General features: G+C 42.3%; 1 protein-coding gene across 4 annotated transcripts in view; it reads left to right on the top strand.

Moving 5' to 3' along the window:
• Positions 1-17,775, top strand: part of TSPAN4 (tetraspanin 4) — a 405,419-nt gene that overhangs the window by 379,923 nt on the left and 7,721 nt on the right. For all 4 annotated transcript variants that reach the window (XM_008639353.2, XM_017741869.1, XM_017741868.1 and 1 more), the window contains 2 exons: positions 9,462-9,563; positions 17,035-17,166. In XM_008639353.2, the coding sequence (XP_008637575.1) occupies positions 9,462-9,563; positions 17,035-17,166 (234 nt within the window). The remainder of the gene's footprint in view (positions 1-9,461; positions 9,564-17,034; positions 17,167-17,775) is intronic.

Below are 17,775 nucleotides of genomic sequence, written 5' to 3'. Positions count from 1 at the left end.
GTTTCTGCAGGCAGAGTAGCAGATTTTAACCCTTCAGTGGCTTTGGTTTGCTTTTTAAATGGGTGTTTTAGTTCCAGCTCAGAGAAAGGTGGTTTATCAGCAGACATTTGTTTTCCTTGTTCTGAGGAATCAGGAAAATTCCTATCCCTGAGGAAATTAGCTAGCCCTCTCCCCCAGCAGCTTTGCAGCTTGCCCAGTTGTTACTGGTGCCAGTGGAGCTGAGGTCTGTGTTCAGCAGAGCAGCTCTGACACCAAGAGGTGGCAATGCTGCTGCCTGTGAATAACTGTGGGAGCTTAAAGCCTTCCCCATGGCCCCAGCAAAGTCTAGGGGACACCAGAGGTCTGATACAGAGAGGGTGTAATTGTTTTGATGTTTGCAGAGTTGTTTTTACCTTACAGCAGTGGACAAATCTCTATTTTGGCTTGTGTTTTTCTACCAAAGTCATAAATGTAAGAGGAAATTAAGTTAATTGGGTAAATGGATTTGCAGATAGCCCACAGTTACGTAGTGTGGGGGCCTCATTCATCTTCTCTTACCACAGTGGGAGCACAGGGCATGATTTGCCTTAGTTATCCCTCTGCCTCTGACATTTTAGTAGTGCTCTCTCTTATTTGAGCACTCTCACATTCACCTTTAAGCTAAGTAAATTAGTATTGTAAATAATTGAAGCCAAGTTTGATCCCATGGGATGGTTGCAGCAAATGGCTCCGTGGGCAAATGGCCAAGTTCTTCATCTCTGTGAGCAAAGTGCTGCCTTCCCCTTTCCCAGTCTGCAGCGTCTGCAAAGGATTATGTGTCCAATGTCACTGTTCCTAATACCTAATCACACAGTGGTCATTCATTCCTGCAAGGGAAGTGCCTTGACTCCCTGCTTTCACTTGCCTCTGCAGTCCTGCAGCCTCTGTGGCAGCTAATTGGATCTAAAGCTCTATTGACTCGTGCATCCCTAGGTGGATGGGGGATGTTTTTTGGCGCTCTTTTTTGGGTCTGTATAGTTAGAGATAACAGGTTGTTAGCACTCAAAACACAAATGCAAGCCACCTTTCATGTCTCTTGGCAAACAAAGGCTCAACAGCATGTATCATGTTAATTAGCATCCTTCCCAATTTGCTTATCTGAGGTTATACTGATGACTGTTGAGGACAAATGAAAGTGACTATCTGTTTAAAAATTTCAAAAGGAAAAAAAAAAGGTAAGGAGGCTGAATACAGATAACCTGGGAATATGTTCAACATAAGCATAGGTTTTGAAAGGAGGAGTGTTTCCCTTTTCCACTGGCCTGGATTCAGTGTGCATGGCATTTCAATACATGAGCATAGTTCAGAGGAGTCTTTACACCCCGCCACAGGTGTGCTCCTGTGGCCACTAGAGATCAAGGCAAAATTACCATTTACTGGGACAGGAAGGAAAGGAGTGAATCAGGACCACGTGTGGGGAAAGACGATTGAAGTGAGTAGGAGGGGTGGCACAGGAGGGAGACGAGGGCTTTGAGGGTAGGTTGTGAGATCTGTGGAAAACGAGGCTGATGTGTGAAGGCAGAGGAGGCTTGCTGAGAACAACAGTTGGTGGGAAACGTAACTGGAGAAAGGGAACAGAAGCTCTTTTGTGTCAGTGAGCTTTGGAGCAAGTATATGAAGAAAACCTGCTGCAAAGGGAGTTTCATTCTGGAAAAGAAACGGCACAGTTAGACCACGATGACTCCCAGCTTTGCTGGTGTCACTGCTGTTGAGGATGAGCATCCTTTTTGCCCCAGCCAGCTTAATAATCTGAAGAAGAGCTTATTTATATGTAAACAAAAGTTTCCTTCTACAGCATCAGCATTAAATGTATCCTGAATGCTCTGTAATTAGGTATGTCATAAAAACCATGCACTTCAGTGTTCACTCACCTGAAATTAACTCCAACACGCTGGTGAGGCTTTTGTCACCAAAATCCATAATGGTTAAGAAGAATTGACTTAATAACATGGTAGTTACTTAGCAGTGTCTGGCTTTTGAGTAAGCAATTGATTTGATTTACCTGCCTTGTTTCACCCAGCCCTTTCCCCAGGTCTGCTGCAGCATTCAAACTCCTTTGAAACACTAAGCAGCAAGCCAAGAATTTATATTTAAAACTTTTACCCCTAGTTTCACTAAAAATAAAGAAGATTGGTTGGTTTTGGTTTTTTTTTTAAGGAGGTCTTGAACTATCTCATTGGGAAGTACCTGTGTTCAGGTGCCATACAGACAGCTTAAATAAGGTGTTGGCTCTGCTACTGGCTTCATTCTCTAAATGAGCCAAGAGACTGCACAGCTGCAGCTTAACATTTTGAGCCTGTGTCTCTGAGCTTGTTATGATGTACTTTATTTAAACAAACCTGGGCACCTGACAAACAAGTTATTCAGCTGTTGCTGTGCCTAAGAACAGTTTGCATGGCAGTGGCCTCTGGCTACAGAGCAGTGTATTTCCCCTTACACCAGCCATAATAGGAAGCTAAACAATGATAAAATGCCTGTCTCTCCCTTGGACTTTTAAAGGGTTCATTTGGACAAAATCAGGTGCTGTTTGCTGGAAATACTTGAATTTGCTCTTGCATGAAAAATTTTGAGTTGCAGAACCTAGTGACTTGCCATCCTTGTGATCTCCTGTTTAAAACACAGGCACTAAAGCTGCTGTGGCATTCATTGAATTTTAATAGTATGAAAAGTTCAGGGACATTTCAGTGGCTCCTTTCCTGCAGCTTCAGCTGGTTGCTGATGCCTGCACTCTAGCACAAGCAGGTGCTTATGTGCAGAAGTGACTGAAACTGCAATTAATTGTATGCACAAACCATGGACCCAGGAAACACTGGTTTGAAAAACCCAATTTCTTTGACAACATTAGTAGTAGTGGTGGTAGTATCTTATTATTATCTTTTTGTTATGAACCGTATTGCAACTTCTTGGTTCTTGCCAGAGCACATAGTGGGAGACTCTTTCTCTTACAGTTTCACCAGTTGCTTGCTCTAGGCCAGTGCTGGATGTGGTTGTCCTTCCTTTTGCTTCCTGATGAGCCTCAGTTTTAGCTCCAAGTGTCAGGAAGGTTACTCTCTCTCTCTCAGGTTAGAAACTCCATTCCTTGTCTCAGATTGTGTACAGGGCTTCATCTTCCAGGGTGGACTTGGTATTCAAATACTTACTTCAAATTATTTATTAATTTATATTATTAACTTTATGGCATGACTAGTGTCAGGTTATTCCTGCTTTATAAATAGCCGAAACACAAGAGAAACAGTGACTTTTCAAGACTCTGTAGAGAGCCTGTGGCACATCTGGAATGTCTTACCTCAGCTGATCTATGCCAGTAGGTTTCAGAAACATTCATTCTTTTTGCTCCCAGATCATTTCCTTTGATCTTCTATTCCAGTATTCTTTGCTCTTCTGAAGTTAAACAGCCAGTGCATCTCTCTTGATATCAAACACTGCTAGAGAAATAAGTATTTCAGCTATATTTTTGAAGTTTAGAAGATCCATAAAGTGATGCCTGATGTTGGCTTTTGCAGTCGAGCTAGGAGAAGAGAATTCACTAGCTAGTGGCTTTCTGTGTTCAAGGAAGCAATTACAAAAAAAAACCAAAACCACAAAACAAAACAAAAAAACCTAAACATTAAGTCCTGAAGTTATTTCACATTTGGAGATAAAGCAAGGAAGGGAATGCTACAGCGCTGAGCAAAGCATCCTGGAGATGTGCAACATTGATACTGGCAAGAAATTCGTATATTGTCCCTTATATTGGCCAAATATCACCAAAAGTCGTGCAGTATCTCTTATTTACTAAACTCCTAAAAGATTTCTATTTATAGGCAGATAGTATAAGGAAGATCTCAGTGGTGAGGAGAGCATTTACTGCTCTCAGCTCTCAGCTTCTTACAGACAGGCTCAGGGACATCTCATTTAAAACAAGCCTTACCTGTTGCTACAATCAATTTCATCTCTTCTTAGCAGGCAAAAGCTCCCACAAATGACCTTATAGATTAGGCACTTTCTGTTTACATTCAATTTCCCACTCCCTGCTATTTGTAGAGAATGATTATCCAGGCATTAAATTAAAAGTTTTGCCCGGTGGGAAACTATTGGATATTTTGTCATTTCCTTAGAGCCTCTCCTGTTCTGCTGGAGAGACAGAGGTAGGGGAAGCAATCACCAGAAAGGTCAAGAATATTTGCTTACCTATATTGGAACACTGCTGAGAGGCTTTCTCCAGTTTAGGGGACTTTTTGGGTAGAACTTTTGTTCAGATTGTGGTAGGAAAGCATTGAGGCTTGAAATGAAAAGTCTCCAGTTGCCTGCAGGTTAAAAAGCTGGGGATGCTGCTGGCATCCTCTGGCCTTTTCCTAAAGGCTATGCCACCATCTAAGTGACATCTCATGCTTTTAACAAGTTGAGAAGGAATTAATAAGGATCTCTCCAAAGCCTTCTATTGACCTTTATTCCAGAGAAGATTGCAGCAAAGCCACCTTCCCTCTCAGTGTTCTGGGACAGTGGAAGGACTTTGTCTCTTCAGTATTGGTGGAGCTTCAGTTTGATCAAAGTTGTGCGTCATATTAGCTGTAAGTGCTGATAATACCCGTGTTCTGCACAGACACAATTCTCTCGTTTGCCCAAAATATTTTGCTCAAAGCACTTCTTCCTGCTTATCAGCAGCAAAATTACAGGACTGGGCTTCTCAGGGAACGGTTATTTGTCTTCTGTTTCATGCCTTAACAGTAAGTACATAAACTCCAAAGCCTTTCATTTAGATGGAGAGTGAGAGGTCTGTGAAACCACCCCCAGGAACTGAGAAGGCCCCTACAGTCCCCTATCTGTAAAACAGAGATGGAATTAATTATGAACCTGGGTGCTTGCAGTGTAGAATGTTCATGTAGTGCTTTCAGCATGTCTGTGCTAAGCAGGAGTTTGTTGTCGCTGTTGTTACACAGTTTTTATCTCATCCTCAATTATTCCTAGGTTGTCTTATTCAAGGAGACAAGGTGGAGTCTGACAGCCCCAGGTCCTCTTGAAGTGTGCTGGCTTCTCCAGCTGGGCTTGTCAGCCAGCCAGCCACAGTTCTGCTCGGAGGCTCTGGATTTCTGAGGCAACGATGGGACAAAGCTGACAGTAAAACCAGCCTTATGTGTACATTGCTACAGCTTAAGTAGCTGCCTCAAGGGAATACAGATTAAGAAGGAAAACACTTTTTAATTTGGCCTGAATTTCTATGTAGGTTGGAGTAAGACTTTTTTAAGCGACGTTTTGTCCCAGCTGTAGTTTAGGTGAGGCTCAGATAGATCCCTGCCTATTCTCTCTAACTGCATCAGCTGCTTCCAGCCACTTTCCCTGACCTCTGTGGCAGGTTCTCGCCAGTCCTGCCACATCTCTTGTAGCTTTCCCTTCTCCAGTTCAAATACTGAGTTTCCTTCATTGCCTGAAACTCTGTGCTCATGACTTCTCCACCTTAGAGCAGTGTATATTTTTTAGAAAGTCTTTGTAATAGGACAGTGAGAGACTTAAGGGCCCTATTAGGGCCTAATGGAAGTCAGTTCAGTTGCAGTAGCAACAGGATCTTAGCTTAGATAAAGTGCAGTAATATGCATGCCCTGCTCTAAGAAGTTCTTCTCTTGAAGGTGCGGATTGTAGTGGATTACCACACTGGGACACGTTTAACTTACCAGAAACACCACTGAAACCTGAAGGGGCTGATAAGCATGGGCAAGGCTCCAGTATGTCTGAAGCCAGGACTCACAGGAATTCACATGGATGACGTGCCAGCTTGAAGCTTTCACCTCTCATCTGTTGACCAATGAATTCCAAGGAGGAAAAGAATTTTTCTCTTCTTCACTAACAGATTGATAAAAGGTTCTTGCTGCCAAATCTTTCAGAAACTCTTCTGTCTAAAGAAATCTCTGGCATTCCATGTCTAAAAACAGGCACCTCATTTAGAGCAACAGTTTGCCTGCAGAGAGTTTTTATTATTCTTCTTTGAGGTACTTCACTAGAGCTGTGATTTGTGAAGAGCCTGGCTTGTGTATGGAAAATTGCAGCAGATTCAAATTGCAGAATATTAAATATAATGCTTCAGTCCCTGATTTGAGATAGACATTTTGCCTGGCTGAGGACTGATAGCACAGAGACAAACAAGGGACGCTGACAGATTGGTGAATATTGGGTGGGATCATTTGTCAGGAGATGTGATGAATCACTGTGGCACAGCATTTCATTTTCAGAAAGATCATTTTCTGAAAAATTCAAATTAAAGGCAGAAGAGACAGCTGGGGGTGTTTTGGGAGTTTTCATTTAAATCAAACTTACAATTAGAATAAAGGCATATTGAAAAGTTCCTGGTATTCTAAAAATATTTTGAGGAAAGAAAAAAAACAGAGGTTAGAAGAAAACAGGAGGACCTGGAAGAGCACTTGTCAGCTGTGCCCCACAAATAGGCCTTGAGTTTTTCTTACCCCACTCTAGTCAAAGCCAGTAGGAATCATATGTCTAGAGCTTCAAGCAGTGCTTCAATTAGGAGAAAAATATCCATCTTATAACCTTGTACACAGGTTATTTGAGCAGAGGTCAATGTGCTTTTAATAGGACTGCACGTAGAGCCTGTGCTCCTCACAGTGTGAACAAGAGCAGTGCTCCTGTTTAATTTTGTCTGGGCTGTCAGGAAGTCCAAGGCTGCGTCAACACTGATTAATTCATGCAAGGTAACACATTAATAACAAATGGAAACGGGGGGAGACAGAGGGTGGGGGGCTTCCTGCTGGTACTTCAGCTGCAGACACAAGTGCCAGGAGGCCACAGGCTGATCCCTGCTCCCCCTTTCTCCTGGAGCCCAGTGGCCATCCACAGACTCTGGATGTACAACTGTTCTGTACAAGGTTATTCCTAGGGGATGATGAACACCTTTCTGACCCTAGTGTAAGCAAGCAGAAGAGTGTGAATGCTTCAGGGAGTAGCTCTGTGACAAAGAGATTTAAAACCAACTGCTCTTCAGAGAATAGCACACTGTTGTATGTACAGCACACTTCATTAGAAGGTCAGATGGAAACTTCAGTAAAAGAGAACTGTGTAAAATCCTACCTGTACCATCACTCAAATAAATATAAAGTCCTCTCTGTGTGTATATGTGTAAAACTGGTATTTCCAGATGCCTTCCCTGTCAGTGGACTTGAAATGAAAAGGTAAAACAATCTAGCAGTACTGTTTCACAACATATGTTTGCCTCTTTCAAAGTTGTAGCTTGCATAGAGGTGAAAGAGAGAGAGAAGGAAATGAGACACATAGTGTGGGTTTCTAAAAAAACTTACATCCTCTTCCAAGCAAGATTCAAGCAAGCACTTTGTTTTCAAAACAACAAATAATGATGGGTCATACCATGTGCAGGACTTGATGTTGAGGCTTTCTGAAATAGCTGTGGGAGAGCTGGTCCCATAGTGCCTGTTTTCTTGACGAATGCTCTGCAGGTTACACAGTTTCTGAAATATGGCAATCTGATGCCAGTTGTATTCCCAGTATAAAGGCCTGGCACTTTAAAGTAAGTGGTTAATTGGATGAGGAAGAGAGGACTTGCTTTCATTTTGCCTCAGCAAGTTGCTTGCTAGTGAGGCTTCTCCAGGTAGAAGGCAGATCAGGAATGCTTGGTGACACAGTCCCTCGGTGACACAATCTCTTGAGGCCATGTTAAGGCACACCTGGACTACCAAAACTTTGCTCTTGATCTCTGTGAATGTTAATTTTAAGTTATAAATTATCATTACGTTAGTATCAATCTCAAATAGGATGTCAAGATTGCAAAGGAAAACTTGAGTGAGGAAAGGCAAACTTTGCATTTTTCATCCTTTTGTTAATGTGGCATTTGCCCTTCAGATAAGAATCAGTGTTCTTTCCCTTGTTCCATATTAGTGCTGATATGAACCTAAGGCTGGTGTGTAGCTCTCTCACTCTACAGGGCAGATATTCTCCAGTGAGATAAATTAATATTCAAAATAGACCTTTCTCTTTCATCTTTGAGGTAGGAGATCGCCTAGCTGGATTTCTGTCCTCACCTGCCCTCAGTTACCCTGTTCCTCTTCACTTCTGTCAGTTTCTGAATACGAATTAGATTTTCAACAATTAATTTGCCTCACTGCCTCTGAGAGGACATTAACTAAATTTCCAAGCCTGAGACTGGCATCACAACCATGCCCTTCCATCCTAATTGATGGCTCTGCTGGAGACCACAGCATGTCCAGTTGAGACACAGGGAGCTTGAGGGTAAGTGCAGAGCTGAAACACAGTTCAATCTAATTCTTAAATGAATGCTAGGAATCCCCAACACATATAAGTTTATCGTTTATTGCCTGTAATTTTCTCAGCTAATTCCAAATTTAATGACAGCTTTCAGCTTTGGTGCTCTCTTCTAATTAACATACCAGTGACTCTGTATAATCTCTGTGTAAAGCCAAAAGCAGCTTACATGATAATTACAGGGGGATCACAGCACCTACTGTTCAAGGAAGGCATCTGTGAGAAAGGCCTCACATGGTAGTTAAGGTGCTGAGATTAAGTTGTGCTTAATTTTAACTTGTGCTGTTTCTTGTACTGCCTCAAAGCTCTTTTATTACTGGCTCAATATGATGCTGGTAAACTTTGAGGAGGGAAACAAAAGAATGGGACAGATCAAGCACGATCTTTTGCGCATACAGCAGAGGCTTCCTGGACATGGTGAACTTGTGGGGTCATAGTTTTTTTGTAGAGTCATATTGTTGAGTAATCTTATATTTACTTCATAATAATTATGGTGTAGTGGGTTGAAAATTCCTTTTTTCCACTGTGCAAGGTGCTTTGTGTCCACGTTTTTGACAGCTGCTGATGAAAGCAATTCTGACTGCACAAAGCAGAAGGAAAGTCCTAGTGTATGGCAGAAGCAGAATACCTTTGCTGCCTCTGTTAGCTGAAAATTAACATTGGTTACATCATTTTAGACACAAGCCCTCCCCAGTTGGAATGACAAGTGCCAGGGGGGCAATCACTGGGGAGTACACCATGTCTGTCTGTTTTCCAGTAAGGAAGAGTACACATTAATGCCCTTGGTTACAATTAAAGATACTAAGCTAAAAGAAAATGCTGTATGTAGATGAATGTTTTCATAGGTAGGCCTCATTTGCGAAAATGAGTGATTAAACTGTGTCCAGTTCCCCTGTAGTACTTTGGTGGTTAAGTGAGAAGGGAAAACATGTATTAGAGATCTCTGTGATGGGAAACATGAAGGTAAACTCAGAAGAGGAACTCCTCATGTTATTTACAAAGTGCAGATACCTGTAATAGATACCAGCTCTACTGGAGAAAGGCATTAAGAAGTGTTGGTTCACCTTTTATTAATATCAGAACAGGACCATTGTCCAACATCTCTCTGCTCTGTGCACTTTGATTCTGAAATGTGGTACTCACCAAATCTTGAATTCTGTGCCTTTTGTTGTTTGTTTTAGATTGACAAGTATGCTCAGCGGGATCTGAAGAAAGGACTTCATTTGTATGGGACAGATGGAAATATTGGCCTCACTAATGCATGGAGCATCATTCAAACAGATGTAAGTCTGAGCTCTCTTCTTTACCGCTTCTTCTTTACCTCCTGGGTTCTGTAACAGCATGTTCTGGGTGCGAACCTAATTAAATCTCCAATTCCCAAGCCATTTTCAGCAACTAAACTCTCTGCTTTTTGTAACAAGCAGTAATTTTTATTTATTCCTCCTTTGACAGGAAATATCTTCTTTCCTTTAAAAGGTTATATTAAGTTGATGCCTCAATATCATGTAGTTCTGTGTGATGTGGAGGGTGAAGGAGCTGGTCAGACAGGAAACAAGCAGTACTTCTCTTTAAAGTCAAAGGGGGTGGCTTATGTTGGGATGAAAGGCAATAGCATAACAGCAAAGAACCTCTCCAACCACTTCTTCATTTCCGTCCTGTCTCCTTTCACTGCTATTATTGTTCCCACTAGCGCGTCAAAATGGAAACAGACAATGGTGTTTGCAACCTCTTCCTACAGTCAGTGCATTTTCCCCAGCAGAATTCAATCATCCTCCATCACAGGTGGACTGGGAATGTTTTTTGCTACATTGCCACCGCTGTTCCTTTGTCTTGATTCTCTGACAGCCCTCTGCCAGTGTTCATCTCCTAAGGACTGGTGAACACTGGCTTCCTGCTGTCCTTGTCTGAGGAAACACCATCACTGACAGTTCAGGTTTATTAGCTCTGTACTTCTTGTTTCATGTTCAGTTCAGTCAGTTCTCCTGAGGGTCATCTTTCTGATTTCATGTTCTCTGATTCTTGAACAGAAAAGTGCTCCAACTTCTCCTCTGTTTTAGGCAGAAGCACTTGCACTGCCCTGGCTTCACTCAAAAAGTCTTGCATAGCTTTCTCAATTTCTCTCCAGAGGTGCAAGTGTGGTACAGACAGGAGAGCTTTAGTCTTGCCTGATGTCTTAAAGGGATCAAAGACAGTAACCTCTCCCAGAAGTCTACTCTTATGGACAATACAAGGTAACAGGAGCAACATGCTGTTAAAAAGTGATCTGAGAAATTAAAAATTTGGGATCACTAACAGAACAAAATAACTCATTTGCCAAACTCCACGTGCATCTTTGGGTCTGCAGGACCTGTCTGTTTTGAGTGCAGTAGGTTGCCAGCAACACTCCTGTGTGTGAAAGACAAACAGCTTGGGTCCAGCAAACAAGCCAATTCCAGTCCTTCATCCCAAAAACTGCATATGAAAGGTTCTTTCAGATACCTTTAAAAGGCCTCAGCATCTTGCAGTATTGTTAATAGTTTCCTCTTCCAATACTTCTTCCATTTTCCAATACATCAGATATGAAAAGGCATCAATTACTGACAAGAGAGATGCATTTTGTGGTGCTAGCCCGAGAGTAAGCCATGTGAAATACAAATAAAATTTTTAATATCGTTGCTAATATCCAACAGTATTAGTTTACTGTTTTACAATAACTTAATTATGTGTAGTAAAAATATAGTAAAAACTATTAATATTAAAATGTTTGCAGTAAGTATTAATCTGCTTTCAGTGACACACCAAGAACTGTTAAAAGCATATAGCAAAGGTGGGGGGAAAACAGTGTTTGGAGGACTCATGGGATATAAACACCATACTTCTGCTCCCCTTTCTGTAAAATAGATATAACAATATATGCAATGTCTAGTCCACATAGTCACATTTTTTCAAGATCTTCACAAGCTGATTGGATTCAGAAAAGATGTAAAAGAATAATAAGAATTTTGGAAAGTGGCATTATGGTGAGAAATTTTAAATACCTTATGTAAACAGGCAAAGATGAAGTAGTGATGTGACTGCAGTCCTTAAAGAGAGAGCAAGAAGGAAAAAGGGTTTTTAGAGAAAAGGGCTCTGTAATTGATCCAAGAGCTAAAAACTCAAGTTAGATGTACCTGGTGGTAGGATGCCATTGTACAGCAGGACAGTAGATTCTTTTTCTCTGAAGAACAAGACCTGCCTTTTTGCTTGAAGGAAATGGTCATGTTCAGTGCCCAGCTTGGGTTTGAGGCAGGACTCAATAGTCTTGTGGTTTGTGCAATGCTGCAAATCACGGTCAATTGTCCTGATAATTCCTTTGATCTTGAAACCCATTATAGTTTAAAGAGTGTCTTACAAGTTTCAGATGACACTCATGTCAGCTAACTCTCAGGAGCTCAGAAGGTGACGAGAAAATGCCATCCCAGGGGCTGTGTGCAGCCAGGGGACATCACTCGCTCATGGCCACTGTGAAATTAGCCCATGCCAGCTTGGCAGTACCACAGTGTCAAAGTCACTGTGCTCCCCATGCTGGGCACTGAGGAGAACAGCAAAGAGCTCCCACAGATCCATTTTTGCCACTCTGCACAATGGGTTTTCACATGTATCTTTCAAAACTATGTGGGTATAGACTATTGCAGAGGTGCAGCAAAGACAATCCCATTATGGCTAATTATGTAAAACACTTTGCAGTTGAATAGAGCTATCTAAATGGCAACTTGGGGAGTTTTTATGTAATAATCATTATCTCTTACATCCCTAATCAGTAGAGTGTAATCAGTGATTGGAGGATTAGGGTGATACAGGGGATTTTCTCAAAGGAAAGTCCCAGCCCAGGCTTGCTGTTTGCATTGTGTCTCCTAAGGCTCTCAACAAGACCCACAGTAGAGCAACCATGTTGCTACACAGGACAGTGTCTTTTCCTAATGGGAGACATCAGTCATTGGTTGAGCCATGGGCTGTGTCCTTACACGAATGGAAAAGAGCAGCCTCACAAAAAAAAAGTGCCGTGTAAGAAACATGACAGAACTCATAGTGAGCCCTTCTCGCTTGTCCCCTCTGCATTTGCACTCCTTTCTTTGCTGAAGTATTTTTCAGGTTAAAGCAGTAGCTCAGACACTGGCATAGATCTTCATTTCTCCCCAGATTTACTTTGCTAGAGACTATCCCCATCCTGCATTCACTAGGTACTACTGTGTACGGCAGCTTTGGCTTAAAGGAGGAGGAAAAAGTTTGCTCAAGAAACAGAACCACATTTAGATGTCATTTGACTTCTGTGGGACTGGCCAGTCAGAAATGAGAGGGGAGTTTTGACTGGGAGTGTGGAAGCCTAGTGTACACAGTGACTTGTGAGTGGTGATAATTTCTTTGTCTACGTGTGAAAGGCCTGAGCACCTTTTGAGGAAGGTTTTCTTCTGTGAAACCTTTGTGCCTTGAAAAATGGTTTTCCTCTTTTTAACAGAAGCATACAATTTTGAGAAACTGTAAACAAGGGAAAAACAGGGCCTGTCTTTTAAGAGGAAGTCGCAGTTTTGGCTGATGCCTGAGCTGTTCGTGTTACTGATAAAGGAGTTGGGTTAAGCTGCACACCTGCAAAGCGTGAGAGGAAAGGCAGTGGACTCATTTTGCAGTCCTATTAAGCCTCTAGGTCAGGGAGCTGTTTCAAATCAGAATATTCTGTTGATTTCTTTTTAATACCTTCAGCTAACCAAACTCACAGCCTCTCTCAATAGCGTTTCAAACCTTAAAAGGATCAGAAACACAAGCAGATGAATTCTGCATGTTGTGACCGAAGACTACGAAAGCTTACAAAGTGATTTTTAAACATGACTAAAATTCTAATAGTTCAGGAGGTAAGTTACTCTGAACTGCATTACACTCCTTACCCACCAGGACTGGTTAAAGTCACAGGTGGAGATCATTAGAAAATGAGAAACAGGCATTAATTTTTAAAATGTTGCTTCATCCCCAGCATCTTTGTGATGAATATTTGAGCACTTCTTTTAACTAACCAGGCAGTAATTCGAGAGGCATGCAGAAAACCTATTAGCTTCACTGAAGTGAGCAAATTCAGCTCACTTTAGCTGCTGTGTAATGCCTTTTCATGTCTATTTAGACCACTGTAACTGAGAAGAAATTTGACCCATCTCCTTCTGCCCAGTCATTGATTCTGTTAGATCTAGCCATACTTTAGAATTACTGCTGAAGTAATCCAAACCACCCATTAAACATGAATTTTAGAACAAAACTTATCTCACCACTTTTCACAGTGATGGAGGAAAAGGGTGTATAGAAGATCCCCTACTCTGTCTCTAGTTCTTTGCCACATTCACAAAACCAGAAATCAAGGCATTGCTAAAAACTGTCTGCAACAAGGATTGAGTATCTGTTTATTTTCACAAACCCTATCCCAGCCTGACTGACTTTGCAGGAATTTGGCAAAGAAGATAAGGCCCGCTTAGCCTTCAGTATTGGGATTACCTCTAAAATGCGTACAAGTGTCCAGCTCCTTCCCATTTTTGTTGCACTGAGATAGAAACTTCTTAAATGCATTACTCCCTTTTAAAGTGTGTTAGTCTGGGTACCCCAAAATAAGCACTGTTAGTTTTTAGTATTTCTAAAAAACTTAAGTGTATTGTTCCCTGTTGAAAGTAGGAACAGAACTAAGCAATTATGCAACTTGTCTAATTCTATCACTTAACTAGTGAAGGGAACAAGACAGGACTGTAAATGTGACCAAAAAATGAATGTGAATGTAGAATGAAGTCTCCAATTGTTTCATGCCTGGGACTGGCAGAACATCAGCCTTTGTGGTAGAACTGGCTACAAACAAAGTGCTGGTGACAGAAATTACCTTTCATGTGCCCTGAGCTTTCTCCATCCACCAGGTGTAGGCCTGTCTCCAACTATCCCTGCTTAGAAACCTTGCAAATTTTTGAGAGAACATTGCTCTCAAATCTAAGAGGACTCTAAAAAGTCCTCAATATTCTCCTTTCTTCTAATGGTCCCTCATCTCCCTCAGCAGTTTGGCTGCTTACTGTTCAGCTGCATGAACCTGGGATAAATCAGTTGCTTGTCACATGATCCAAAATCACTCCTGCAGTCTTTCTTTTCTGCTTGGACATCCGTAATGAAGTCTCTGAGTTTACTGAGCTTTCAGCTTATCTGCCTTTCTGGCTTCTGACTGGACCCCTTTGCTGAATCTGAGCTGGTGACCCATTCAATCCCATTGCTGCTCATTTCCTTGTTCCTGCATCTCTGACTTACTGCCATGGATCAGTGCCCCTGCTCCCTAGAGATGCCAGTTACTGGACTTGGCCTTCCCTGAGCAGTACTCACTCACTTGCTTCTGCACTCTCAGGTCTCTATGGTGTTAGAACTCTTCTGTATTCATCACCTCTCCTTTAGGGCTATGGATCATCCACTGCTTAATCCCACTGCTCATCCTTTGTCTTCCAAAGATATTTCTTCCAGTTGTAGTTACAGACATTATTTCTTCCAGTTCCAAGACTATTGATCCTGTGCTATGTCCTTCTTTTATACCTTGACCTTCTCTTAGCCCATTCTCCCATTGCTGTGTCCGCTGTGCTCTTGTACAGAGAATCTGTGTGGGCAGGCAGTTTGTGTCCAACTGCAGCTTGTCTTCCCAACTGCATCCCTTCCTATTCTCACCTGGTGCTTTACCAGGAATTTTGACTTTACCAAAGTCAATTTTACTCTTTGGAGTCCCAATCCTCGCTCATGGCCTAGCCACCTCCTGCGTCACAGGTTCCATAGGAGCAGCTGTCCTCAACCTGTTAGTGAGCACTTGACTACAAAACCCGCGCTTCATCTTCATCTCCTTAGTCTGTCAGACTGACACCTTCAGCCATGCATTATTATGGGGAGAAGGAGTCTAGTCCTGATTTATGCAAACTTGTGTCACTTGTGTTTGGCCAGAACATCACTCAAATGTCTCAGCCCTTACCACTGCACTCTCTACATCACAGATGAGCCACATTTTTAAGGCTTGCTGTTTACAAGCTGTCACTTCTCACTGTCTGTCAAAGAGCTGCCTCCTGACTCTAATGATGACAGCTTGCAAGACCTTCTTCTTGTTAGATTTCCAAATAAACCAGCCTTTCTCAAATGCATGCCATGTGTTCCAGGCTGCTCCTACCCGCTTTTGGGACCTGTTACACATGGACCTCCTGTTTTCTGTGCAGGAACATAGAGTAAAAAAAGAAAGGCACAAACTTTTTTTCTAGCTTCATGTCAGTTTGTAGAAAATGAAACCTGTAAACTTACAAATCAAACAGTTGCAAGTAGAGGGTTGAGTTCTGCCACAGACCACATCAAAATTTGGAGCAGAAACTTGGAGGGATAGATGTTAGTCCAGTAAAGTTTTCTGACTTTTCCTTGGCAGAAGAAAAACTCTGCTGTGGGACTGAAACATCTCTATCAAGGAGGACTTTGTGAGTGCTGGAAGCATCATATGATGGATGAGGCAGCGTGTGACACCTCTGCCCTCTATGGGTCTGGAGTGGCACATTTTGTGTGTGCAACAAGACCTGAACACTACAACTCTACCTACAGCCTGAACTCTACAACTATTCTATAGCAAAGGAAAACTCCCCCTCTAGCCAGTGTAAATGTCAGGATCTCAGTTAGGTCTTTGGCCCTGGTGATGCAGATGTCTGCACGATTATGAGTCTGTCAGAAACAAGAGGAGTGATCTCTGTAGGGATGCAAAAAATACTCTTCAGGCTTATATAAAATCACATTTTAAAAAATAAGATCTTGGCAAGTCATTCTGGGACTGTGTAGGTGGCTGGCACAGCCCTGAAAAGATGTGAGGTACTGTGAATAGCAGAGAGCAGTTGTGCCGCCCAGTGTTGTCTTGTTTTACTCATTGGTGCTGAAGTGTCTAAATACCAACAAATTCAACTTCCGAGTCCGCATGGGGCGACAGATGGTGTATACATCTATATGGTAATGAGTCCTAGCTTACTTGCTATCACAGGAATATACCAGTTCCAAGGGGAAGATGGCCACAGAGCTATTCCCCATACCACAGTGTGTTTCCTTTACCTTTCATCCCACTACCAAAGTCAAACAGACCTTCTGATTTAGCAGTGTTGTGATCTCTGCACACACTGTGGCATTGTAGGTAGACACTTAAGGCACCACTATTAGAGCAGCATCAGATGATGACATTAAAGAAGTGCACCACAGAGAGAAGAGGAGGAAATACATCTTTTGCTGACTGGCAAAGACTTTCAAAGGTGATTAGTAATTAACAGCTTAGTGAGAAATTTGCCTTGTTTACTTCAATCATGATCCCAGAAGTAGTGTGCCGTAGAGATCCCAGTATCTTCATTTCTTGGGTGCTGTACCCTTATCTTTTTTCCTGACAAGCTGCAAACAACTGTTATAATTCTGCTCAGTCAATAACTCAATCTCAGTACTTGTCTGAGGTTGTTCAGTTCCAGCTCCTGCAGTATCCTCCCACTGCAAATAGGTGCCTTTACTTCTTGCATCAACATTAGCTGCATACAAGGCCATATTTAAACATAATAAAAGAGTGGAGAAAAGGGTCTGGTTGGGTAAAGCTGAGGAAGAACTGTATTTCTTTAAAAATTCAAGCCTCTGCTGGTATAATCAAAATGCACTGAGTGTCAGGCTCCAGGAGGCAAAGTCAGAACAGGCAGAAGTCAGTGATGGATCACACTTACGGTATCACCTAGGTTCATCTTTTTCCAGTTCAGATGCTGTGGAGTCTCCAACTACACAGACTGGTTTGAAGTGTACAACACAACCCGGGTGCCAGACTCCTGCTGCTTAGAATTCAGTGAGAATTGTGGGCTCCATTCCCCAGGGACCTGGTGGAAAGCGGTGAGTAGCTCTGTAGCACACAGCAGCAACTGCCTTGCAGCCCTGGTGAAGGGCAGACAGGTAGTCATTTGCAGGGCTGTACAGATGATAAGCTGTGCACCTCATTCATCGATCCTAATTCACCTTTCAGCAGGTGCTTTCAGAAGGCTCCTGTTGAGCTGTGGCCTTTGACCTTCAATGAGACCCCCTATTTAGTTATTTTTATGAGCTGGTTTATTTTCAGGAGGCTCTAAGCTGTTGTTTCACATTGCAGATAGGTCCATTCCAACACTGATCTGCAGCAGAGACTAGTGACATCTAGCTAGGAAATGACAGGAATGTCCTTTTTAGTGTCCCACCTACTGGAGTCAGGTAGCAATAAAGGCAAATGGTTCATGAACACACACAGGCCCTGGAGCAGCAGCCATAGCTTATCACTGCCCAGGCAGTCCTGAGGCAAGAGGACTGTGTGAGCCTGGAGCACTTTTCTCCCACCAGGAACTCCCGTTCAGGGGCTTCTGCTGCACAGGAGCAGAGTGGGAACTGTTCCACTGAGTTGCCAGTAGCATGTTTTTTCATTGAGTTTCTGCACTTCCCTGTAAACAAATTCAAAACTCCATGGGATAATTT

Source organism: Corvus brachyrhynchos, unplaced genomic scaffold, assembly GCF_000691975.1.
Source record: "Corvus brachyrhynchos isolate BGI_N302 unplaced genomic scaffold, ASM69197v1 scaffold115, whole genome shotgun sequence".
NCBI classification, from domain to species: Eukaryota; Metazoa; Chordata; class Aves; order Passeriformes; family Corvidae; genus Corvus; species Corvus brachyrhynchos.
Note: the sequence above shows the minus strand (reverse complement) of the source record. Positions and strands in the feature narration are given on the sequence as shown.